The sequence below is a fragment of the Lynx canadensis genome, chromosome B4, assembly GCF_007474595.2.
Source record: "Lynx canadensis isolate LIC74 chromosome B4, mLynCan4.pri.v2, whole genome shotgun sequence".
Classification (NCBI taxonomy): Eukaryota; Metazoa; Chordata; class Mammalia; order Carnivora; family Felidae; genus Lynx; species Lynx canadensis.
The window spans coordinates 5,309,930-5,335,653 of record NC_044309.1 but is presented as its reverse complement, the minus strand read 5'-3'; the positions used below and the strand labels follow the sequence as shown (position 1 = coordinate 5,335,653).

The window sequence follows — 25,724 nt, the reverse complement described above, 5'->3', positions numbered from 1 at the left end:
AAAAATTCATCAAATGGAGACTCAAGACTTGTTGATACTACCAGTTAGAAATATTCTAACTATTTCATTCTTTCCATCCAAATTCTTCCTTTTATATATCTGGGTTGTCCTTTATTCTCTTTTGCATGCCTACTCAGTCCAGACTCATTGTCTTTGAGAACTGTGCCCCCAATGGATAGACACACACACACACACACACACACACACACACACACACACAGAACGGGTTCCTGTAGCCATAACCGTAAAATGTGATCATGGCCCTTTGGCACAGTTGCTTGGACTAGGAATGGACCTCTACCTTCAGGAGCCAATTCATTGGCTGTGTGTGGCTAGTCAGATGCTCTCTTGAGGATATGAATTGCTGGACAAGAAGACTGAGTGGACAGTTATCTAGCGCTGGTCCATTAGACTGACAGCCCATACTTTCCTACGAAGCCACCAAAGCTACCTTGGCCAATGAGTTCCTGGGGCTTAGTTCAGCTTTCCTTGGATTCTGTGATATACCCCATATCCTTCCATAAATAGCCACTCTCCTTTGTTCTCTCTCTCTCCTCTTTCTGTTTACTTTGAGTGGATTTCTGTTTAATGCAACTAAATATTCCTTAAGACACTCTATCTTTGGAAAGGTTTATTTATTAGCCCCTACTGTTACTCTAAAACATCAAATCAGATGCCTCTCCTACTCCCAAACTCTTAATCTCAAATCTTAGTAACCATTTAAACCATGCTTCTCAATGCAGGAGGCTACAATGGAAAATTACTTGGAAATTTTATAAAACCTGCCAGTGCCCTAGCCACATCCCACACTGATTGAGTCTGAAACTCCAGGTGCAAGGTCTTGATGTTAAAAATGATTATAAGGTTCCCCAGATAATTCTAAGAACCAGCCAAAACTGCAAACCACTGGAATATGACAATAACCACCCATCCTGCCAATGTATCTAGCCTGTGGCCAAGTTCATACTCACCATAAACTTTGTCTGGCCATGATGTCTACTTTAAGAAAATCAGACATAAAAACATCATTAAAAAAAAAAAACAGATGAATTCTTCTCTTTAAAAAGATACTTATTTATCTTTCCAAAATGATATTTTTTTGCTGTTTTCTTAATAACCATTCCCTGCTGATTAAAAATATGTTTCAATTTATTCAGCAACCATTAAGAAAGTGAAAAGTCAAGGCTCAGACTGGGAAAAATATTTGCAATATATGTATCTGACAAAGGATTCATTAATATATAAAGGGTGCAGAAAATATGAAGAATTCCTAATAATGTTTTTTTTCAAAAAAGACAAAACACCCAACTTTAAAAAATGGGTGAAAGATGACTTTAACAGGCACCTGACAAAAGATGATATCCAAATAGCCAATAAATATATGAAAATATCCTCAATACTATTATTTCATTAGGAAAATGCACATGAAAGTCCCAATGACATATGAAGTATAAAATGATATAGGAAAGAATGAAATAATTAGAATATGTGTTATTATCAAAAATTATTAAATGCGAATTAAATCCAGCAGAATATCTACAAAGAAAAAGACAGACAGTAGTGGGTGTTGGTGAGGCTGTGGTACAGGTGCAACTAGAATCTACACATTCAGTGCTGGTAGGAGTACAACATAGGACCCTGCTTTGGAAAAGTGTTCGGCAGCATCGTGTAAAGGAACACACACCTACCACGTGACTCACTTATTCTACTCGAACACACATACCCAAGAGAGTTTGTGTGTGTGTCCACAAAAAGCCATGGACCAAGAATTTCTTAGGAGTTTTATTCATCCTTCCTCGCAATGATGAATTCTTCGGCAGTTTCATACCGTCAACATATATCAAACAATGACCCAGGAATTCCCTCCTACGTATGCCTCGGAGAATTGAGTGTCTGTGTCTACAGAAGAAACAAACAAACTGTACGAAAGTGTTCATAGGAAATTTACACATAATAATCAAGAACTGGAAGTAACCTAAATGTCCATCAATAGAAGAGTGCGTGAACATTTTGGCATATTTATATGATGGAGTGCTACGCAGTAATAGAAGAGAAGAACGAGTTGATATCTAGGATGACATGAATGAATTTCAAAACCATTATGCTGAGTGAAAGAAGCCAGATCTCCTCCCTGATAAAATAAATACACACCGTATGGTTCTACTTACATGAAGGGAAATAACAAGTGAATCTGGTCTATGGTGAAAGAAACCAGAAAAGTGGTTATCTCTGGAAGAAAGGAGATACTGATTGGGAAGAATCATAGGACACTTTCTAGAGGGACAGAAATGTTCTAGAACTTGTTTGGGACAGTGGTTACAAGCGGGTGGTGTGTGCTGAAATTCATCAGGCTGCACATTTAAGATTTGTGTCTTTTCGCGTTACATACACTAAAATGACACTCCAGTAAAAATGCATTTAGTAAATATTTGTCAAGTTTCTGTTGTGTGCCTGGACCTGTGTGAGGTATTGAGAATTCAAAGATGAATGATATATGAAGGAAACGTCTGCCCAGAAGGGATTTTGGAGTTTTAGGCAACCTATAGATTCCTGGGTTCACAATTAATTGAAAGAAAGAAAGAAAGAAAGAAAGAAAGAAAGAAAGAAAGAAAGAAAAGCACAGGGACCTCCAGGTATCAAGATGTCAGCATCATTATTGACATAAAGATTGGAGAAAATGGCTTTATCACCAGGTAAAATGGATTTATCACCCAGATCTAGACAAGATTTGACAGTCCTTGAACTCCCAAGTATCCACCCAAGGAGAGCTGCAGGTTTGCAGATCAGATTTACTTCCCAAGATGACCGGCTTCACATCCTGATATTCATGACAACATGGATGGACCTTGAGGGCATTATGCTAAGGGAAGTAAGTCAGACAGAGAAAGACAAATACTGTATGATCTCGCTTATGTGTGGAATCTAAGAAAACTGAACTCATAGAAACAGAGAGCAGAGAAGTGGTTACCAGGGGCTTGGGAACAGGGGAAAGGGGGAGTTTGTGGTCAAGGGTACAAACTTCCAGTCATAAGATGAGTACATTCTGGGGATCCAATGAACAGCATGGTGATTATAGTTAATAACACTGCTTATATACTTGAAAGTTGCTAAGTGAGTACATCTTAAATGTTCTCACCACACAAAAGAGAGAGAGAGAGAGAGAGAGAGAGAGAGAGAGTAATTGTGTGACATGATGAAGGTGTTAGCTAACCCTGTAGTGATAATCATTTTGCAATAGATAAGGGTATCAAATTAACACTTTGCACACCTTAAACTTACACAGCGTATATGTCAATTACATCTCAATAAAGCTGGGGGTAAAAAAAAAAGATTCTTGGCTTTTCAAGATTGCTGCAGAGTAGACCCACTTCCCAAGATTTCTGGCTCTGAGAATGGTAATAGAACAGGAGCAACTCTTGAGTGTTTTTGAACTTTCAGTAGATGAGCTCCACCCAGTTGAGAACGAGAGGCCAGTGGATGCCACCCACCAGCCTGTAGGTCAGTCCTCCTCCACGGAGAGGAGTAAGTCAGAAGTAGGAAGAGTGGCTGACTGTGGAGAGGAGTAAGTCAGAAGTAGGAAGAGTGGCTGACTGCATGCTCCAGCAGAAGACCCCCCAAGTGAAAACATGAGGCCAGAAAAGGATGGGACCATCCAACAACCCCCAAACAGGGAGGCAGATGTATAAACAAACAAGTGCAAAACATTTTGTAGATGATAACAACAAATTTACAACAGGCGCAGAAGAGAATTGTCTACTCTATCGGGAGTGAAAGTCCTAAAAACTTCAAAAAGGAGAAGGGTGAGCTGACTTTGAAAGATGAGGAGTGGAGGGACTTCCCAGGCAGAGTTTTCCCAGAGCATAAGAAAAGCCATGAGGATATGAAGTGGCCTCGCACACTTAAAGAACTTTGGGAACAAGGTAGTTGGCAAGACAAGAGGCTACATTACAAATGTCCTTGTAGGCTGTGCTAAGGATTTGGGGATTTATTCCCATGTAACATAGATTATCGTATAATCAGATTCCTATTTTAGGAAGGTAAGTCTGAAGCTCAGGGTAATAGTCAAGGAGAGAGATACCAAAGATCTGCTATCTTTGAAGGAGATGGAGAATCCAGAAGAACGACTGAGGGAAAAGATAGTGAGTTCAGTCTGGGAAATGTTGAGTTTGAGAGATTTAGGGGACCTGGGCAAATCTCTCAGAGGCAGCCTGATGTATCACTCTGTAGCTAAGGGTGAACATTGGGGCCGAATGTATAGATTTATAAGTGATCCAAATAATTAAATCTCTGGTAGACAGAGTGAAAATAGAAAAGCACTCCACTTTCTTGGTGGAGGATTCTGTATTTCTACCTGCCCTCTTTCTTATGAATGGCAATGCCTTCTGTGGGGAGGGTTTGCCTTTCCATCCCTCTGGTGTCATGGTGGGCCATGGGACTGGCTTTAGCCAATGGAATGGGGAGGATCCTGCACTGAAAGAGCTCTAAGAACTATTTTATGTTTCTGTAAGCTCTCTGGTTTGATTCCTTGCGTCACAAGACTGGCACATGCCAAACGGGCTGATTTTCTAATTGAGATCTACAAATGAAGAAGACCAAGACTGAGAAGAGTTTTAGTCTACTCGCTGTCTGGAGCAGAGCCACAGCCCATGGTAGAGCTTTAGGTGACTCTCGGCTGACATGCAGCATGGGTGAGAATTAAACTTTTTTTTTGTTGTAAGTCACTGACACTTTGGGTCATTCATTTCTGCAGTGAAACTAATACCCATTCTCACTTTTCACACCTTCTCAAATCTACTGGAATGTAAATTCCATGAAAACACAGACATGATTTTGTTCACTGTTGTTTCCTTGGGCCCCAATATGGTGACTGGCACATAGAAATTGCTCAATAAAACTTGTTGAGTGAGCCATCTCCTCTAACACATCTTGGCTTCTCCATTTTCTTAGGTGACAACCTTGCTTCTCTCATTTCACTGAGGAAATAAAGCGATCAGAATACTTATCTTGCCTCTCACCACCCCATTCATCAGCAGACCTACCTCTGACCCATTATTTACTATCTTCCACCTGTTATAATCGAAGGACTGTCTATGCTGGTATCTCAGGCTGATTCTTTTGTTTACACATCAAATTCTCTGACCTTTCTCTTACTCAGAAATTTTGTGCCTGCAATTCTCTCTCTTTCCCTTCCAAGCATTTTCATCAGCATACCACTATCCTATAATAATTCCCTTCTTAGAAAACACACAAAATAATTTTTTAAAACTCACTAATTGCCAGGGACTAGGTGGGGAGGAAGGAAGGAGTAGGTAGAGCACAGAGGATTTTTAGGGCAGTGACACTATTCTGCATGATATTCTAATGGTAAATACATATCATTATATTTTTGTCCAAATCCACAGAATTCACAACGCTAACAGTGAACCCTAATGTCAACTACGGACTCTGGGTGATGATGATATGTCGATGTAAGTTCATCAGTTGTAACAAATGTACCACTCTGGTGGGGGATACTGATAGTGGAGCAGGCTATGGGAGGCCCAGAGGGCAAGGGGCAAATGAGAAATCTCTGTACCTACCACTCAAGTTTTCTGTGAACCTAAAACCACTGTAAGAAATAAAGTCCATAAAAAACCAACTCACTAGCCCCCGAAATGCCTTCCAGCTACTGCTTTATATTCTTTGTTTTCCTCTAGAACATAATTTTTCAAATGAGTTATCACTTAATCTTTGACAAAGGAGGCCAGAATGTACAATGGGGAAAAGATAGTCTTTTCAATAGATAACTGTTGGGAAAACTGGACAGTTACATGCAAAAGAATGAAACTGGACCACTTTCTTACGCCATACACAAAAATAAACTTAAAATGAATTAAAGACCTAAAAGTAAGACATGAAACCTTAAATCTCCTGAAAGAAAACATTTGGTCATCAGCCTTTGCAATATTTTTTCTGGATCTGTCTCCTCAGACAAGGAAACAAAAGCAAAACTAAAACAAGTGGGACTTCATTAACTAAAAGTTTTTGCATCACAAAGAAGACCATCCATAAAACAAAAAGGCAACCTACTGAGAACATGTTTGGAAATGATCTATTCAATACGGGGTTGATGTCCAAAATATATAAAGGACTCATACATCTCAACACCAAAACAAAACAAAGAACAAATAATCTGATTTAAAAATGGAAAAAAGACCTCAAGGGACAGTTTTCAAGGAAGACATCCAGATGGCCAACAGACACATGAAAAGATGCTCAACATCACTGATCATCAGGGAAATGTAAATCAAAACCACAATGAGATATTACCTCACACCAGTCAGAATGGCTAGTATCAAAAGGACAAGCAATAACAAGTGTTGGTGAGGATGTGAAGAAAGGGAAATCCTTGTGCATTGTTGGCGGGAATGTAAATTGGTGCAGCCACTTTGGAAAACAGGACTGAGATCCCTGAGAAAATTAAAAATAGAAATACCATACAATCCAGTAATTCTACTTCTGGAGAGTTACTCAAAGAAAACCAAAACACGAATTCAAAAAGATACAGGAACCTTTATGTTTATTGCAGTATTATTTGCAAAAGGAAGATATGGAAACAACCTAAGTGTCCATCAACAGATGAATGGGTAAAGAAAATGTATATATAAAAACAGAGCTACTCTATGACCTAGCAATTGCACTATGGTATTTATCCAAGGGATACAGGTATGCTGTTTCGAAGGGACACAAGCACCCCCATGTTTATAGCAGCACTATCCACAATAGCCAAAGTATGGAAAGAGCCCAAATGTCCATTGATGGATGAATTGATAAAGAAGATGTGGTATATATATACAATGGAGTATTGCTCGGCAATCAAAAAGAATGAAATCTTGCCATTTGTAACTACATGGTTGGAACTGGAGGGTATTATGCTAAATGAAATTAGTCAGTCAGAGAAAGACAAATATCACATGACTTCACTCATATGAAGACTTTAACATACAAAACAGATGAACATAAGGGAAGGGAAGCAAAAAATAATATAAAAACAGGGAGGGGGACAAAACAGAAGAGACTCTTAAATATAGAGAACAAACAGAGGGTTGCTGGAGGGTTTGGGGGGAAGGGGCTAAATGGGTAAGGGGCATTAAGGAATCTACTCCTGAAATCATTGTTGCACTATGTGTTAACTAACTTGGATGTAAATTATAAAAAATAAATAAGTTATAGAAAAATTTAAAAAATTAAAAAATAAAAAGAAAGAAAGAAAATGTGATATATATATACATATCTATGTGTCTCTCTATATACGTATATCTGTATATGTATGTACATGCAATGGAATACTACTCAGCCATTAAAAAGAATGATGTCTTGCCATTCACAATAATATAGATGGACCTAGAAGGTATTAAGTGAAATAAGTCATACTGGAAAGACAAGAACCATATGATATCACTTATATGTAGAATATAAAAAACAAAACAAGCAAACAAACAAACAATTAGGGAACAAAACCCAGAAACAGACTCACAAATATAGAGAACAAACTGGTGGTTGACCAAGGTGGGGCGGTGGCTAGGTGAAATCAGTGATGGGGATTAAGAGGTACAAACTTCCAGTTACCAAATAAATAAGTCACGGGGATGAAAACTACACCACAGGGAATACAGTCAGTAATATTGTACTAACATTGTATGGTGACTACACTTAGAGTAGTGAGCATTTTGTAATGTATAAAATTGTCAGATCACTATGTTGTACACCTCAAACTAATATAGTATTGTACGTCAACTACAGTTAAAATTTTCTTTTAAAAGTTGTTTATCGCCCGCCTCCACAGTATTCACTTAGATGCCAATGACCATGGCCAGAAGAGAACTCTTGGTTCCACCTGTCCCTTATAACCCAGAGCCACCTTCCACCCATCTTCTGTTTCAGGACATGGTAACACCTTTCCTGAGTACTGAAGCCAAAGATCTGAGCCATACTTGATTCTTCTATTTTCCTTACGCCCCTCATCCAATCTATCAAGCAAATTCTTGGGCTCTACTTTGCAAATAGATCCCCCAAATGGACACTTCTCACCAGCTTCACTGCTAGCATGGCAGACCAAGCCACCATTGTCTATTGTCTATCTCACTTGGACAACTGCAATAACCTGATGACTTTACTCCTCTCAGCTTCCATCAACTTGGAATACTATCCCAAACTCCTGACCTGGTCTACAAACCTTTCCATGATTCAGCCCCTCCCCACTTTTCCAACCTGCATCTCTTACCTCTGTCCTCTGGCTTGCTCACTTGCATCAGCCTGATTGCTGACCCCAGGACATCGAGCTCATTGCTCTTCCAAATAGCTACATGGCTGTTCCCTCACTTTATCCAGGACCTCCTCGAACAGTTTTTCTTGACTTCTCCACCTAAAATAGCATCCTCTCCACAGCACCCACCACCCCCCCCCCCGCCATCCTGGCACTTTTTACTTGCATGCATTATTTTTGTTTGTAACACTTATCACCACGGAACATTACACTATCTACTTACGTTTGTTTGCTTATTGTCTGTGTGCCTCACCAGAACTCAAGCACCACAATAATGGCAAGGATTGTGTCTGTTTTGTTCTCGCTATAATGCCAGTGCAATGTGGCTGGCACATAGTAGGTACTCAACAAATAGTAGTGGTAACAGAGCACCAAAAATGAGCTCAGCAGAAGATAAAGAATTCCCTTCTTTGTATAAAACAGGCAGACAAGTCAACAATGTGGGGAAGTATGGGTAATAACAGGACAGACATGCAGTTGTTTTGTTTAGTTTTGTTTTGTTTTCAGAAAAAGACAGAGAAGTGAGAAAATTAGAACTAAGTCCTTGTCTCCAGCATAGATGAAATCAACCTAGTCTCAACAGATCTTGATCTCTTCCTTTATCAAACGAGAAACAGAATATTTCATAATAGATTGGGGAGGGAAAAAAGGAGGAAACCCAAACAAAAAGTTCTGAGCTTTTCAGAAAGAATAAATTTCATCAATTCGAGGTATTGTTAATATCCCACCCTGTCTTGACTGATGGAACCGATATTTGGATTTCATACATTTAACAACTTGCTAATATCACTTTGATGTTCTCCTTTTGTTCTGTTTTAATCCTCCAGGCTCATGTAAAAAACAAAATTTGCCTAGTATGAAACAATCCTCTTGCTCCATGACCCAAAAGGTTCCTGTTTTGTTTCTGCCTATTATTTTTATTTATTTTTGTTTTGTTTCATTTCCTTTTCCCAAGCTCTGAAACTAGAAGTTGCTGGAAAGAATTGCGAGGAAAGCTGTGAGCTTTCACGAAAGGCAAAGTTTCTCAGAACCTAAGTAAGCAAAATATTACACTCCTCCATTCTTACCCTCCCTCAGGCCCAGCTCAGTTCCTGGAGACCCATCGGCTCTTAAGGAGAGGCAAGTCTAAAGCCAAAAAAAAAACCACACTCTTCTCTTAAATAAGGAAACTTACATCAACTGGCTAATTGCCTCCAATTCTCTGAATTCATGATTGAGAACGTTGACCATCCTTCTTATTAAAACTGAAGATGTGGGGCGCCTGGGTGGCGCAGTCGGTTAAGCATCCAACTTCAGCCAGGTCACGATCTCGCGGTCCGTGAGTTCGAGCCCCGCGTCAGGCTCTGGGCTGATGGCTCAGAGCCTGGAGCCTGTTTCCGATTCTGTGTCTCCCTCTCTCTCTGCCCCTCCCCCGTTCATGCTCTGTCTCTCTCTGTCCCAAAAATAAATAAACGTTGAAAAAAAAAAAAAAAAAAACAAACTGAAGATGTGAGTACAATCAAACCCTTTGTAACCTATTACATAATTGTGGACTCAGAGATAACACAATTGAATGATTTCTCCTCAAATCCAAATCCATAAAGTAAAACCCCTAATGAAAACTGGTTTAGGCTAATACCGTATTGATCTTGTCTCCCAAAAGCAGAGCTTTAAAAGGGCTCTCCAAGCCCAAATCTCCATCGACTGATGAATGGATAAAAAAGATGTGGTATAGTGGCACCTGGGTGGCTCAATCAGTTGAATATCCAACTCTTGATTTTGGCTCAGGTCATGATCCCAGGGTTGTGGGATTGAGCCCTGCACTGGGCTTTGCACTGAGTGTGGAGCCTGCTTAAGATTCTCTCTCTCTCCCTCTGCATCTCCCCCTAGCTAGCGCACTCTCTCTCTCAAATTAAAAAAAAAATTTAAATATGTGGTGTATATACATACAATGGAGTATTACTCAGCCATCAAAAAGAATGAAATCCTGCCATTTGCAATGGCATGGATGGAGCTAGAATGTATTATGTTAAGCAAAATAAGTCAATCAGAGAAAGATAATTATTATATGATTTCACTCATGTGGAATTCAAGAAACAAAGCAGGTAACATATGGGAAGGGAGAAAAAAAGAGGAGAAAGAGAAACTAACCACAAGGGACTCTTAATGATAGAGAACAAACTGAGGGTTGATGGAGGGAGGTGGGGGGAAGAGGGACTAGATGGGTGATAGGTATTAAGGAGGGCACTTATTGTGATGAGCACTGGGTGTTATATGTAAGTGATGAATCACTGAATTCTACTGAACCAATATTGCACTGTATGTTAGCTAACTAAAATTTAAATAAAAATTAAAATAAAAAAAAAAGTCTCTCCATCTAACCATGCATTCAACGGATACTTACACTGAGTATCTATTGTGTGCAAGGTATTGCACTAGGCACTAGAAATAAAAGGTGACTTAGAGGCATTTCGTGCCCTTAAAAATACATAATCTGGTTGGAATGATCAGTTATATCTCCAGATACCTGTAACACAATTATAAATTTGAGAATGCCCCGAGAGTAATGGAATAGTGTCCTTGTTTAAGCAGTGGATAGACCGAGGTATCTAGACACGACATCAACCCTAATAAATTGTTGTGAGTGTGGGAGTTTCACAACCACAATGAGACTCAATGTCTTCATGTATAAAATGGAAATCGTGATGGTGCACTGGCCTCATCCAGTTGCTGTGAGAAGGCAATGAGGTCAAACATATGAAATGCTTAGCACAGTGTTTGCCATGTAGTGTGTGCTTAATTAATGCTGGTGTTTGTTGTTGTCACTGAGATGCAGAGGAGAGACAGCACCTCCAGACAGAGGGACAAAGTGAGATTTCCATTAGGCGGTAGCATTTGAGCTGGACCTTAAAGAGTCCATTAGATCTGGACTTAGTCATTTAGCAGAGAGAACCAGGAAAAGAGGAGGTCATGTTGGGGGATTAGTGAGCAGTTGATTTTTGTTTTGCTTTATTGTTTGTCTGTAGGAAAACCAGCATGAAGGAGAAGAGTGGAGAATTCCTGTTGAAGAGCTAGGCTGGACAGATTATGAAGGATCTCGAATGCCAGGCTGATGAATCTGACATTATGGACATTCCTAAGACTCTAGGTTTGGGATAGGGAAGGAAAATCTTCAAGAAGATTAAACTGGAAACAATGGAGAAGAAAGATGGAGAGGCCGACATGACCCCTCCAAATAAATTCCTACAGCCCCCTGAGTCTGATGGAGCCCCAGGACCTGCTCCAAGCAGCCATTAGTAATTAGTGTTGGTGTGAAAGACGAGATGTATTATTCTGCATCCCTGAACTAGACCCACGATGGAAGCAGCGAGGGGGTTTTTGCTGATACCCATCTAGCGAACACATCTTGCTCTCAAATGGAAAGGGAGAAAAGAAATCTAACTTTCTGACCATCTCTGTGAGATCCAACACAAATGGTCATCATAAGCTGCAAAATGATGGCAGGGTCAATTTTCAAGTGTCAGAGATGGAGGGCTTAGATTTTGATTCATACGAACCAAATATTCTCTCCCCGCATCCTACAGGCAGGGCGATTCACAATCGGCCAAATCGCTCCTTGGGAAAGAGCCATGTGAAGAGGGGATTTGCTTGATTCACAGTGGATTAGGTATTCCACAGTAGCCCCGTGCCCCATCTAGAAAAATCTGGTGGAAATTACAAACTGTAGACGTTCGGCTCTGTGTCACAATAACAGGATGCACCTGTAGATTTCATAGAATTAGTAGCAGTATTCTCTCAACGCCAGCTTGAGAGAAATAAGTCTGTTTGTACAGCACCAACTGGGGCAAAACCTGAGATGGTATGACATACCTCTCAACAATGAGAGGTGTCACTCACAGCAGACGCCAACGACCCCTCCACCACCCACTTAACAAGCATGTGCTGAAGACCTCCACACCCCAGCTTCTCTTGTATTGGTGTATTTGTTATTTGGGGGCCTGCCAATCTAACAGATGTATCTGCAGTTAGTTGGGGGGCTTTTCTGCTCCCAATCCCCATAATTACACTGTGGGCTCTTTGAGAGCAGGAACCCTATTTTTCTTTGTTTTTGAGTCTTCCAGACCTCGGACTGAATGCCTTGTGCCTGGGTTCCCAATCTGTATTCCTTGAATTGAATTATACTAAAGGGTGCACCCCAAGAGCACATGGGCTGTAGGACAAACAGTAAATGGTGGGACCTTCAGTGGAGATTTCGGACCCATATCTAGGAGATAAAGGTCAGAAAGGCCTGGAACACCAAACAACCTCTTACTGAACTGAACAAGAACATCAACTATGCAAACAAGAGGCTCCCAGCAGCATTCTGGTCATTCTATGCCAGGAGTCCTCTCCTGTTTGGATTCTGACTCTGAACCACAGTTCAGCACAGCACTCTGCTAGCAAATGGAGTGTGAGATGAGAGGGCAAGGCTGCTTTCATGTGGTGCAGCTGGGAAAGGCAGGGCACGTCTGCGCGTGTAAAGGATCCCTGCAGAACTCACCAGTCATTTCCCTTGTCAACAGGCCATTTCTTTTTCTCTTTGAGTGGGCTGTGAGCATCCTCACAGTGGGTCTGAATTTCTTAGATCTGTCCCAGACCCTAGCACAGTGCTTTAATTGTAGGGATGCAGTCAACATTTGTTGAGGGATGACTTCACGAAGTGAAATTCTTTTATCCAGGTTTCACCTTCTCCCTTCTTGGGACTCCCCCGTTGAAGACATTAGTACACATGACATGACAAAGAAGATAGCAGGAAAGAAGAGGGAGACCTTGTGGGCTTCCTGAGTTCTCTAGCCTTCCTTCTTGCCTCTATGTCACAGAGAAAGCTGTGTTCAGCATTTTAACACACCCTCAAAGTGAATTCAACTCCAAAAGGCATGAGTGAGAAATGGATTTTTTTTTTTAAGTTTACTTATTATTTTGTGAGGGCGGGGGCAGGGAGGGAATAGCGTGAGTGGAAAAGGAGCAGAGAGAGAGAGGGTGAGAGAGAATCCCAAGCGGGCTCCTCAGTGTCAGGACAGAGCCTGATGTGGGGCTCCAACACATGGACCATGAGATCATGACCTGAGCCAAAATCAAGAGTCTGACTCTTAACCCACCAGCCATCTGGGCACCAAAATGGGATTTATTCTCAATCCCATTTGTGGAAACGTTGAGGAAAGGGGCTAGCATTGCAAAGCAAATTGCAAACTATTATTTGCCAATGACTTTTATAATCTCTTTAAACAGCAGATGCCAACTACCCCTATTATTTCCCCAAAGTTTATTTTTTACTTTCTCCTAACCCCTTCTCTGCTACCTTCTGTCATCTCTACTTCTTTGTTGGTCCACCATTTCTTTTTTTTCCTGTAAGGCAATTTTTCTCACCCTTGGCATCTCTGATGTGCATATCATGCCTACCCTATCAACTATGCCTTGGAGAACTGATGACCCCATCCTCAATGATTAGGAGCCGACAAGCTATCACGCTTCACCACCAATGGGACTCACCATCCCTCACTGCAATCACTTCTTTCTCATCTCTTTCTTTCTCATCCCATCCTTTCTCCTTACTTTTAATTTCTGCTTTCAGTCATTCATGACCCATCTCTCTTATCTTCCTTTCCAAGGAGAATCTGTATCACTTAGGACTGGGCGCATTGTTGAAACGCCCATCAAAATGACAATCCATAACGATAAATGAGGGGGAAGTGAAAGAGGGTGGTAGATTTCTGACCACATCTTCTCCTTTCTCCTGCTCCTCCCTTACCCCCCTTCTCCCCTCTCTAGACTCTTAGAAATAGTTTCCGCTGCAGGCCAACGATTCATTAGTGGGGTGAGGGAAGACATTGGGAAACCAAGGTATAGGATAATCTGGATAATAAGTGCCCCAAACAGAGCTCCTGTCTTCAAGGACCTTCCAGTATAGAGAGAATGAGAGCACAACCAAAAGAGAACAATGAACTCTTGTCCATTAATGGTGCCACCTTCCTGCCCCCACCTAACCTCAGCCTCCAGCACCTGATTTAACCTTCTGTTGTCTCTGTCCATCTCCTCTTGCTGACCTATTTGTTTACAAGCATCTTCGAGGAAAGGAAAAGATGAGACTCACATCAGTGAATTTCTCTTCTGCCAAAGTTCATAACTTCCATTCTCTACCCCTCACCTTCAGATATGGGGTAATAAGATTGTATTTTTCCTTTGCAAGATATGCTGACATCACTCCTCCTTGCCATGTCAATTCATATCACTTCATTCAGGTCTTCATTATGTCATGCCTGGGGAATATGTCTCTGTGACGTGGGACCCAAACCCACAAACGGTGAGATCATGACCTGAGCTGAAACCAAGTGCCGGAAGCCCAACCGACTGAGCCACCCAGGCGCCCCTAGGAGGCCTTTTCTAATTCTATCTTCCCACTGTCATAGCACTTACCATGCTATACCATCATCCACTATTTAAACGCTATTATACCGCTATTTGTGAGGACACATATACACAAAAATATAACTAGCACATGATAAAGCAATTACAGACAAAGGCTTTGTGAGCACACGTCACAAAGTATCTCTTTGAGTATCTCTGTGAGTCCAATCTCCCTTGCATCTTTACTCTCTCCTGTCCACCTTCAGCCCCTCTGCCAGCTCAGCCATCACTTGGATTCTGTCCCACCCCTGCTTAGGCATTTTCAGTGGCTAAAGTCCAAACATCCTATTCTGTCCATCACGGTCCACCTCAGTCTGAATCCAACTGACACTTCTACCCATAGCTTCCACTGCCCGTCCGCACGGCTCTATTTCTGGTCAACTGCAGACCACGCCCTGTTAGAACTCAGTGTTTACTTACCAAGCCAGCACTTACCTCTCAAGTACAATTCTTAGGCCTTTCTCGACCCTATCAACCCACTAAATTTTTCCTTCCTGACTTTCTGATGTTCTTGTAATCATGATCATTTGTATTTGTCCCTTTTTACTATTAGAAAATTGTCTCTCAAACCTAAAATAAGGCAGTCTGGGTCAGAAATTTGCTGTCTGATGTGAGGAACAGTTTCTTCTGGGAAGTACCAAGATTTTCTGGTAACAGGGCTGAGCAATTTCCTGATAAACTGAGATTCAACTTGCACAGTTGACCGTCTGTCCTGTGAGGAACTCGGTTACTTTTAACCAAATGTTCCTCTCTTGAGCCTAATCTATCAATGTTATCTAGCTACTCTTTCAAAAAAAAAAAAAAAAAAAAAAAAAAAAAAAGTCTACTAGAAAAGAGGTCTTTGAACTGGACTAATTGGAAATCACCTCCTTGCAACAGGCTTGAAAAAAACTTTGACATGTGCTCACAAAGCCTTTGTCTGTAATTGCTTTATCATGTGCTAGTTATATTTTTGTGTATATGTGTCCTCACAAATAGCGGTATAATAGCGTTTAAATAGTGGATGATGGTATAGCATGGTAAGTGCTATGACAGTGGGAAGATAGAATTAGAAAAGGCCTCCTAGGGGCGCCTGGGTGGCTCAGTCGGTTGGGCTTCCGGCACTTGGTTTCAGCTCAGGTCATGATCTCACCGTTTGTGGGTTTGGGTCCCACGTCAGGCTCTGTGCTGTGTCCATGTGGAACCTGCTTGGAATTCTCTCTCCCTGTCTCTCTGCTCCTACCCCACTTGTGCTCTCTTTCTCTCAAAATAAATGAAGAAAAACCTTAAAAAATTAAAAAAAAAAAAGACCTCCTGGAGGAAGTGATACTCATGAGTCTTTCCACGAGTCTTTCCGCCTCGATTGTAAATTCATTGAGCACAGCAGCTATGGTATATAGAGCCTCAGCGTAAGATTGTATATAATTCATGACAACATGGTTCCACCATCTTCTCCTCTCCCTAGGTCTTCTGTCTCTGCACAGCACAGTGTGCCATCAACGAGAAAGCGAGAGAGAGAGAGAGAGGGAGACACAGAATCTGAAGCAGGCTCCAGGCTCCAAGCTGTCAGCACAGAGCCCGACGCAGGGCTTGAACTCACGAACCATGAGATCATGACCTGAGCCAACGTCAGATCCTCAACTGACTGAGCCACCCCGGTGCCCCTATAATTGTCACTTTCTATCAAAAAAATTAATTCCCAAGACCTTCTAGAGTTTAAGAAAAACGTGAAACACACTAAACATCTTGGAGGTAATCATGGTTTTATTTGCTTCTTCATTACATCTGTGGTCGTTCTCTGAGCTTGTCTGGTTTCCACATTTTGGCCTTATTTTCTTTCTTACTTTACTCTTGATGGTAGCCACTAGTCTTCCTTTTCAATCCTTCCTTCTTTGAACAATTCATTCCTAAACCTTTCAGGCAGGGCAAAGCAAGGGAGACAATGTGGTTTCTAGTGGAAGATGACACAGTGACCCAGCAGAATGGTGGGGTCCTGGCCCAAAGGTAGTGAGGAAGGTGTCTCTATGCGGAGACTGTCTGGTATGAGGAGTCAGGGTCCACGCAGAGTGCAGCAGGGGTCCCCAACAGGGAGCAGCCCAGTGGGGGAAGTCAGGACCTGATCAGAGTGAGAGGAGTCCACAAAGACAGGCAGACTGACAAGGGCTATCTGAGCCCAATAGGAATGGAAAGGAGGTTCACACATGGGGCTGGTATCAAAACTCAAGCAAGGGGAGGAGGTCATCCCCAAAAGGAATGGCCCAGCATAGGACTGTAGCACCCAAACAGGGTTAGAAGGACATCCATGGGGACTTGGGGGGCTAGCTTGGTAAGGGGCATCAGAGCTTGATCAGGGGGAGGTCATTCCTTCAGTGTTTGGGGGTTGTATCAGAAGAGGCATTCAGAGCCTGAGCAGGGAAAGGAGGAGATCCATGTGGGGCAGGGGATGGTGGGAGAGATGAGAGATGGATAACATACAGGGGGACTGATCGAAAAGTAAAGAGACTAGAGATAATGGAAACCAAATTTCCGCCATCAGGGAAGGGAGTTACAAATATAGGAAAGGAAAAAAATCAGACTTCAGCCCTATGGTAGTAGATTGGAATTGTGATGTTGGGATGTATCGGTGTGAACTCATGATTTTCAGTATGTGTAGATGGATATAGAAATACATATAGATGTAAAGATGAGTGAGCCAATGTGTGTGTGTGTGTGTGTGTGTGTGTGTGTATGTATGTGTGTACATGCAGATATTTTACATGCATATATCCCCTAGCTTAGTCCTTTGGGAGAGCCTGGGAGTAGCTGTACCCCAATAGCAATGAGCACATCTTGGCTTCTCAAGACTATTGTCCTCTAAAGGACCCAGAGCTTTCTGGATAAATGGCAGATTCCAGGGCTGGGACAGAGAAAGTCAAAGACCAGCCCAGAAGATCTTTTTATGCCCCCAAAGCAAGGAGGTACTTGAGGAATGATGGGACACGTCAAAAGGTCACAGAAGCCAGCTTGAATGGGCTCCCAATTGACAAACAGGAGACAATTTGAGCATTGAAATGACAATAATAGATTATACCCCACTGAATAAAATGAAAAACCATGAGTCCACATAGGTACAACTAAGTAAGTGAATAAATAATGGATATTTATATCATATCACACAATATTTATTACAAAGAGGAAAACAGTGACTTTGAAACGGGGGGGCACCCAGATAACACCACTTTATTCAATCAAAGGACCAAAGTAAACAGCATCAGTAATGGGATCGAAGGGTGTGATGGTAAGAACACAGCACCACTTCTGTGTTATTCTTGCCAAAGATGCAAAACCTGATCTAATAGTGAGGAAATGGTAAATAAATCCAAACTGAGGGATAATCTACAAAATAACTCATTTGTAATCCTCAAATACGTCAGGTCATGAAAGCCAAGACAAAGGACCTGCTAAAGACACATGGCAACTAGATGCAACAGATGATTCTGAACTGGATCCTTTGATGTGAGGGACATTACTGAGACAACTAGAGAAACTTGGGTCTAAGGATTGCCTGGTAGTAATGCATCAATATGGTTCTGATTGATGGTTGTAGTGTGTTGGAGAATTTCCTTGTTCGTAGGAAATACACACTCAACTACTCGGGGGCAATAGAACATCGCACTGACAACTACTCTTAGTTATTGGAGGGAGTGTTCATATTATATTTTTTCTGTAAGTTTGTTAAAAACTATACAATGATAACTATGGCTAGCAAAAACCTCCAGTTCAGTCACTGGGACAGACTCCAGGGATAACAGAATTGCTGCATTCATCCACACAGTTGAAATGTTTCTAGCCATGAGGTGAAGCCTGCTCTGGAATCTTAAAAAAATAATCTTGTCATGCTTTGATAAGTATCCCACTCCCAGAAAGAGATCAGTTGACGAGTTTTCTCTGCAAACTCTGGTACTTAGTTAGGAAACTACTCTTAGTTCATTTGCAGAATTCCAAGGTTCTTTCAGAGGTAGTGCTTTTCTGAGAGAATGTCAGGGGTGTAGAGATAATACATATTGGAACCATGAACTGCTTTGGTTGAAAAGATGGTCTTCCTTTTGTCAATATATTTACTTGCTTTCAAATATTTTAAAAATTGTATTTTAGTGTGCCTGGGTGGCTCAGTGGGTTGAGTGTCCACTCCTTGATTTTGGCTCAAGTCATGATCTCACAGTTCGTGAGTTCGAGTCCTGTGTTGCACTCTGCACTCACAGCATGGAGCCTACTTGGGATTCTCTCTTCCTCTCTCTCTGCCCCTCCTCCATTCACGCTCTCTTTCTCTCAAAATAAATAAGTAAACTTCTTAAAAAGATCATATTATACTGTGATCATTAGATGATTGCTAATGGATGTGAATTTCCAGATAGGAAACACAGTCAACCATTTCATGAAAATCAGAAGATAACTCTGATAATTAAACAATGAAGAATGATTTAATTTTGCAAAAAAAAAGTCTAAAGTTTAAAACCAAAGCCCACTTTTAGTATGATCCTTTAAGAGAAAGACAAATCTGGAGGCAAAATATCTTGTAAAATCACAATTCACATTCAGGAACCTGGACATCATGGTGAAACAATTGTGGCCACTACACTACTGATTATAGATCTTGGCCAGACAATTCATGAATTTTGAATATGGGTCAGTCTTCTGCTTCCTTTTTAATTACCGAATACTGAAGACCCACTAGGCTCCCTCTTCCTATGTGGCACCTGCTGAATCCTCAGGGAGCCACAAGTCTGGGGGAAGACCTCAATTTCAAGGTGATGTCAATTTATGAAACACTAAATGAGACCACTGCCACAAAGTGCGTGCTCACTCTCTTTCAGCAGCAGGGAATCTCCCTTTCCTTTTCTGGGTGAAGCTAAAGAAGGATTCATAAACGAAGTCCAATCCTTCTCACCCCCACCCCCCCAACCCACACCTCCAGCAATTGAACTTGAAAAAAAACCTGGTTAACAACCACTTCCTATATTTGAAACTAGAGAGGGCTAGGCACAATTCCTGGCTCACCAAAGCAGCCTAATACTTATAGAGAGCAACTTCGGACTGTCATAGAGACCAGAGGGACCACAGCATGATGACACCCTGAGTGGATTGATCTTTTCATCCCTCGTCCTCCCAGCATGATACAAATAAGAGGCTGACTGAAACTTGGCCTTCTGCAGAGAAAACACCTTCTCTTCACTGCCCTCAAGATGGAGCCAAGCCTGCTGCTGTGGGGAATCCTCACATTCGTCGTGGTACATGGCCACGTGACAGGTAAGGGTCACAGGTGCCCTCTGAATCTTGGGAAGGCTCATGGATGTTAGCTCTTCTCAGCCCAGAATCAGGAGGTTCCTAAGTAGAAAGTGCAGACACAGGGGTTGAATCTTGGGGTCTATTCTTTGTCCGTGACCCCCTAGGGTCCCATGTCATGCTTCAATCGTCCCTGATCTATACACAGAGCCTGGGATGGTGGATCTCCTGTCGCTCAGAGTCTTGTTAATTCTGGGGTGAATAGAGTGGCGGGATATTTGAATATTACAGAATACGGAATGAGCAGATTCCTCAAGACATGTTCTCTTATTTTCCAATGGATACAGTTTTTTCGCCATACCTAACAATCTAAAAATCTACTAGGAATCTAAGACCAGGTTAATGTCCTGAGATGTCAGTAACTAATATAGGAAACATCAGGATAATTTAAGATCTCAAAAAATCTTGGCTTCAAAAATGTATATGCTGTTTTTCTACATACTGCCTCAGGAAATAATACCTAGGACGCTCTTTACACGTGCAATGTTATAGAAATTTTAGAAAAAATAAGCATACTTGCTTTCAGAACTCTACTTTTTCTTATAGTCTTATATGGATATATGCATGTATACATATGTGTTTGTATGTATACACACACACACGTGCAAATTTTGGATTTCATTCATCCTTTTTAAATGGGTTTTGTCAAAGAAATTTTTTTTAACAAATAAGAAACCACCAACTTCTACCTCAAACCACCTTTCCTAATTGAGTGTGAATTTTCTAATAACTTCTTCCCTTGCTTACCCAGGAAGACAGATAAGGTATCAAAGTCTACAATTTCATTGCCTTAACTTCTAGATGTATAATAATGCCAACTGGCCACAGAAAGATGTGTAAGAAGTGAAACCTGATGATGCATCTAAGGAGTCTTTTTGCTTATTTGGTGAAGTAGCCAGATTATGTTGGGCTGTGAACTGACCCAGGGATAGGAATTTCTTCACTGTGGAGTTGAAGAGGGCATGATTTTTTGAAAGGCTTATAACATGACTTCTGTTTCAGCATGGTCTTTGCCAAAGTGGGAGGACAGTTCAAGTTAGAACAGAAAAGTCTTTACAATAAGTCATGACCTATCTCTGGGAAACACATTTAAGTAAACTTGTGCTATTGTCAGTCGCTGGTGATCTGAAGATATGAATGGTCTTGGTGGGAGGTGAGGCAAGTGGAAGTAATACGAGGACTCTTTCCTTCACTCGGGTCTCCAAAATCTATTCAAAAACCTCTTAATCCCCTTCTCAACACTGTAGAAAATATGAAATGAACAAGACATAGTCTCGGTCCTTAACAGACTTATAACCTAGCAGGGGAGATAAAGGCACAGGTATCACAACAGCACTTCAGATTAGAATGTGATGAGATCCATGTGGGCCAGATTGTAAATGATGGCAGCATGCAAAAAGAGCCCTGGGATATGAATAACTTTCCTTAGGTAAATAAATTTTCCTAAGGCTTTAACTTTCCTCAGAGAGAAAGGTCCCTGTGACAAAGACACAGCAGAGCACAAGGGAACAGCAAGTGGTCCACTGTGCCCCCCTGACACTGGATGGTGTATATGGGGACATGGGAGATCAAGGCTCAAAAGTAGGATGGGGTCAAATGAATGATCCAAGGCCTTGGATAGCAAGTTATAAATTTTAACTTCATTTGGTAGTCAATGGAAACTACCCAAAAATAAAAATGACCATTTATAGAGTACTTTCTATGTGCCAGACGTGTAAGTTGTATCTAATCTTTATACCCACTTTGCAATGTGGATGTCACAAACTCACTGGATGAAGAACCCAAAACTCAGAAGTCGCAAGACAGTGACAGAGTTGGGGTTCAAACCCAAGGTTCCCTGATTTACACTCTTTCTGTTCACTGCAGACACTTCTGTGGAGGTGACTCTGGCACAGAGTGGAGAGAGATCAGGTGCACAGAGACATGTTGGGAGGCCCCTTCCATAGTCCAGTCAAGAGGCACATGAGAACCTGGTGACCAATGAGGATGAAATAAGTTGAGTTTATGGGATTAATATCTAGTTTAGGAACCACCCCAGGGTAAGAAATAATCTCATCTCAGACTTTCTTCTCCAAGAGGAGGAGCCCAGTCTTAAAATAAACAAGACTTTTTACTCCTCAGAGGGGAGAGGTCTCTAACAAAATCAACAGACCATCAACAGATGCAATTTCTAGCTGATTCATAAGGCAGATTTTCATTCTGAAAATTTCCAAAGCCACCAATTAAAATGGTGATGAGTCGCAGAGGATGTATTAGTCAACCTGGGTGTTTTTTAATCTCTGTATTACTGGGTCCTGGGATGTGGTTAAAAAGAGAATTCTCCTGATGTTACCAACATGGCACGTTAGTGAAGGCACCTTTCTCAGAATTGTGGGAAATTCTGAGAGTTTATCTATGCTTGATCGTCTTTCATTCTAGGAATTCTGTGATCAAATCTTCATCCCCAAGACTCAAAAAAAAAAAAAAAAAAAAACCACCAAAGTGTGGAAACCCATAAAGATGATATTTTTGTCTAATTATCCCTTCTTCTAAAGACAACTGCCCACACTGGAATTTCCCATCTGCACATCTGTCATTAAAACACAAAGTGTTTAATCCTCCATGTTTATCATTCAATTTCTCTAGACCCCAAGTGTTATTACCATGGTTAATTAACATTGATCATCTTCAGGATATACCTTGGGGAGATAGGACTTTGGTAAGCTTAGAGACTACCTCATAGAAGAGCTGCTACTTTCTCTAAAATGGCATCTTAAATAGGCAGTGCTCTGGGTCACCTGTACATACGTTCCATTTAATTTTACTTTATTTTATTTGCAATTTTTTTATAAATTTTTTTTCAAACGTTTATTTATTTTGGGACAGAGAGAGACAGAGCATGAGCAGGCGAGGGGCAGAGAGAGAGGGAGACACAGAATTGGAAACAGGCTCCAGGCTCTGAGCCATCAGCCCAGAGCCTGACGCGGGGCTTGAACTCACGGACTGCGAGATCGTGACCTGGCTGAAGTTGGACGCTTAACCGACTGCGCCACCCAGGCGCCCCTATTTTGCAATTTAAAACATTTTATTGAACTCAAAGAAATCCAAGGATTATAGCCACACACCAAAAGCAATGAGTAAGAGTGTTATAACTTGTCTTCATTCAGAGCTTTGAAATCCAGTATTCAATTACAGCATATTTGATTCTGAAGTTCAATCTGATTGGATACACTTGACCTGGATCTCCATTTTAGATTTGAGAAAACTGAGGCACACACACAAAAAGTGACTTTGCTCATGGTGGGTTAGAGGTGCTAGCAAAGAACTCTTCTTGACCACTACAACTCCACCCCTTGACCCCACTCATCTCAAAGAGAAGTATCTTAGATTTCTTTGGCTAAGTCTTGAGTTTTCTGGAAGCGATGTCTTTTGTGCAATGTCTTGTTGAAGTCATTTCTGGAAGAGCTAGAGTCACCCTTGAGTAAGGCCATCCCTCAACATGGTGGACATTCAAGTGAATTTCCCCGTCCCCTTCACTGCCCAGGGGCCAGTTAGAAACTTCAAAAATTAGGGAGTTCTCTTAGAAAGTGGGGTGTGTCTTCTGAGGTCAGTGGAGAGAAGATTAAGGGAAATTAAACTTTGCAGGGAGCTGAAGTGAGCCAAGATGCCTCCTAACATTGTTGGAGGAGCATGGCTTAGATGAATTGCTCTACCTCCCTGGGCCTCAGTTTCTCTCTGTAAGATGAGAAGGTTGACAGAGGTGACTTGGAGACTCCTGTGGCTCTGTCAAAAATTCTGAAAAGGAAATAAATGAAGCTCTGCTTAAAAGGCCATGTTCAAGTTGGGGTAATTTTTGGATGAAAAAGTTTCCAGACTGAAGACATACACACACGGTCTGGGTGAAAGAGGCACTTGGGTGGCAAGGTACCAACGCCTGACATCTCATTGCAGGTTATTCCAACTCTTGAAAGTTGCTGCACTGCGCTCAGGCGCGACCCACTACTTCGCGAAGGCTGCAATTGTGAGCACGAAGGCAAAAACACCGCAGAGGGCCGCGGAGGGCCTTCTGCTGCTTGCTCACTTCTTCAGGGACTCTTCCCCCTCAACGATTTCCTTGTCTTTCACGGGAGACGTCTCACACGGGTGGGGACCTGTCTCTCTTCTCTTTATCGCAGGCCATTCCCTGTGAGAAAAGGAAAGGTCTTCATTCAACTAATGGCTTCAAAAGTTAGAAGCCCTCTGTCCTTGAAGATGCTCAGGGAGAGGGGCTGGCTGGCCACTTCTGGGGGATGCCATCGAGGGGTGCACAGGCTGGCTGGGTAGATGGACAGGGCAACATTATGGCCTCCCTCCAGCAACCTTCCAGGCTGGTTCTCCTCTGCCACCTTCCAACCTCTGTGTTTTACTTCCCCTCCTAGAAAATGAAATTAAGGATATGTGATTTTCACATTTTTCCAACCCAAGAGCTGACAGCCCACACGAGCGCAGATTCTTGGCTTTAGGAGAGAAGGCACAATCCAGTCCACTGTCTGCTCCCTGCCCCGAACTCTGCGCAGCCATGAGAGGCAGAAGAGGGAGAACTTGAGCCATAGGTTATTTGTGTACAGTGAGCTTCGAGTAGCCGAGCATTCAGAGTAAAAAGTTCCTCCACCCCTTTCCTCTCCACAAAGTTCAGGGCCCCCTTTCTCTGGAAGACATTAGGCAGAGTCTAAACGAGCAGGTGTCAAATATGGTGCAGAGATTTCCCAAACCAGGCAGGAGGCTGAAGTGAGAGCCTCTGATCCCCTTGGATGTAGAGTCTGTGACTGCTTCTCTCCAGGCTGACAATGTGCACCATGATGGCATCGCTCTATGCCCACCCGGGGGCCCCCAGGAGCTCCTGGGTGTCTCTAAACTTCCTGAGATCCTGAGATTACTCTCATCTCTTGTTCAGCTCTTTGTTTAGGTAGGTGTCAGGTGAGAAAAGCTCAGAGATCCTTAGAGACCTTACTCCTCTCCTGTCTTCCTAATATCTTCTTCAGGAAACTTCTGCTTAGGTGGAGTCAGCCAGTGGCCCAGGTAGCACCAAGGGGGACACACACACACACACACACACACACACACACAGGCCCAGAGAACCTCACTGCATCTTTATCAACTCATTTGTCACTCCTATACACAGAGCCTGAACTTCTCAGCTGGGAGAACAATGTGATAGCAAGAATCCACCTACCTTTTTTTTTTTTAATTTTTAAAAAAATTTTAAAATTACGTTTCCTTATTTTTGAGAGACAGAGAGAGACAGAGTGTGAGCGGGGGAGAGGCAGAGAGAGAGAGGGAGACACAGAATCTGAAGCAGGCTCCAGGCTCTGAGCTGTCAGCACAGAGCCTGACGCGGGGCTCGAACTCACGAACCATGAGATCATGACCTGAGCCGAAGTCAGACACTTAACTGACTGAGCCACCCAGGCACCCCTACCCATCTACCTTTTTGATTCTTAATCTTTTTTGAGTGGTGAGACCTTGAGAAAATTTGACGAGATCTATTAACTATCTCCTTAGAAAAATGTACAGACATATAAAATTTGGAGTGTAATTCTCTAGTTTGGAGTATAATAGTCTGTGAGTCAGGGTCACCAGGTAAGTAAGACCTCTGAATGTGTTCTTTACTATCTTAACACTCATAGTCATGAACAGAGAGGATGAGACACAGAAAGTTACCCTCCCTGGTTTAAGG

At 41.9% G+C, this 25,724-nt stretch overlaps 1 protein-coding gene across 1 annotated transcript in view; it reads left to right on the top strand.

The window, feature by feature from the left end:
- Positions 1–19,701: 19,701 nt before the first annotated feature.
- Positions 19,702–25,724, top strand: part of IL2RA (interleukin 2 receptor subunit alpha) — a 55,501-nt gene continuing 49,478 nt past the window's right edge. The window contains 1 exon segment of the mRNA XM_030321113.1: positions 19,702–19,993. Within this exon segment, the coding sequence (XP_030176973.1) occupies positions 19,930–19,993 (64 nt within the window). The 5' untranslated portion in view covers positions 19,702–19,929.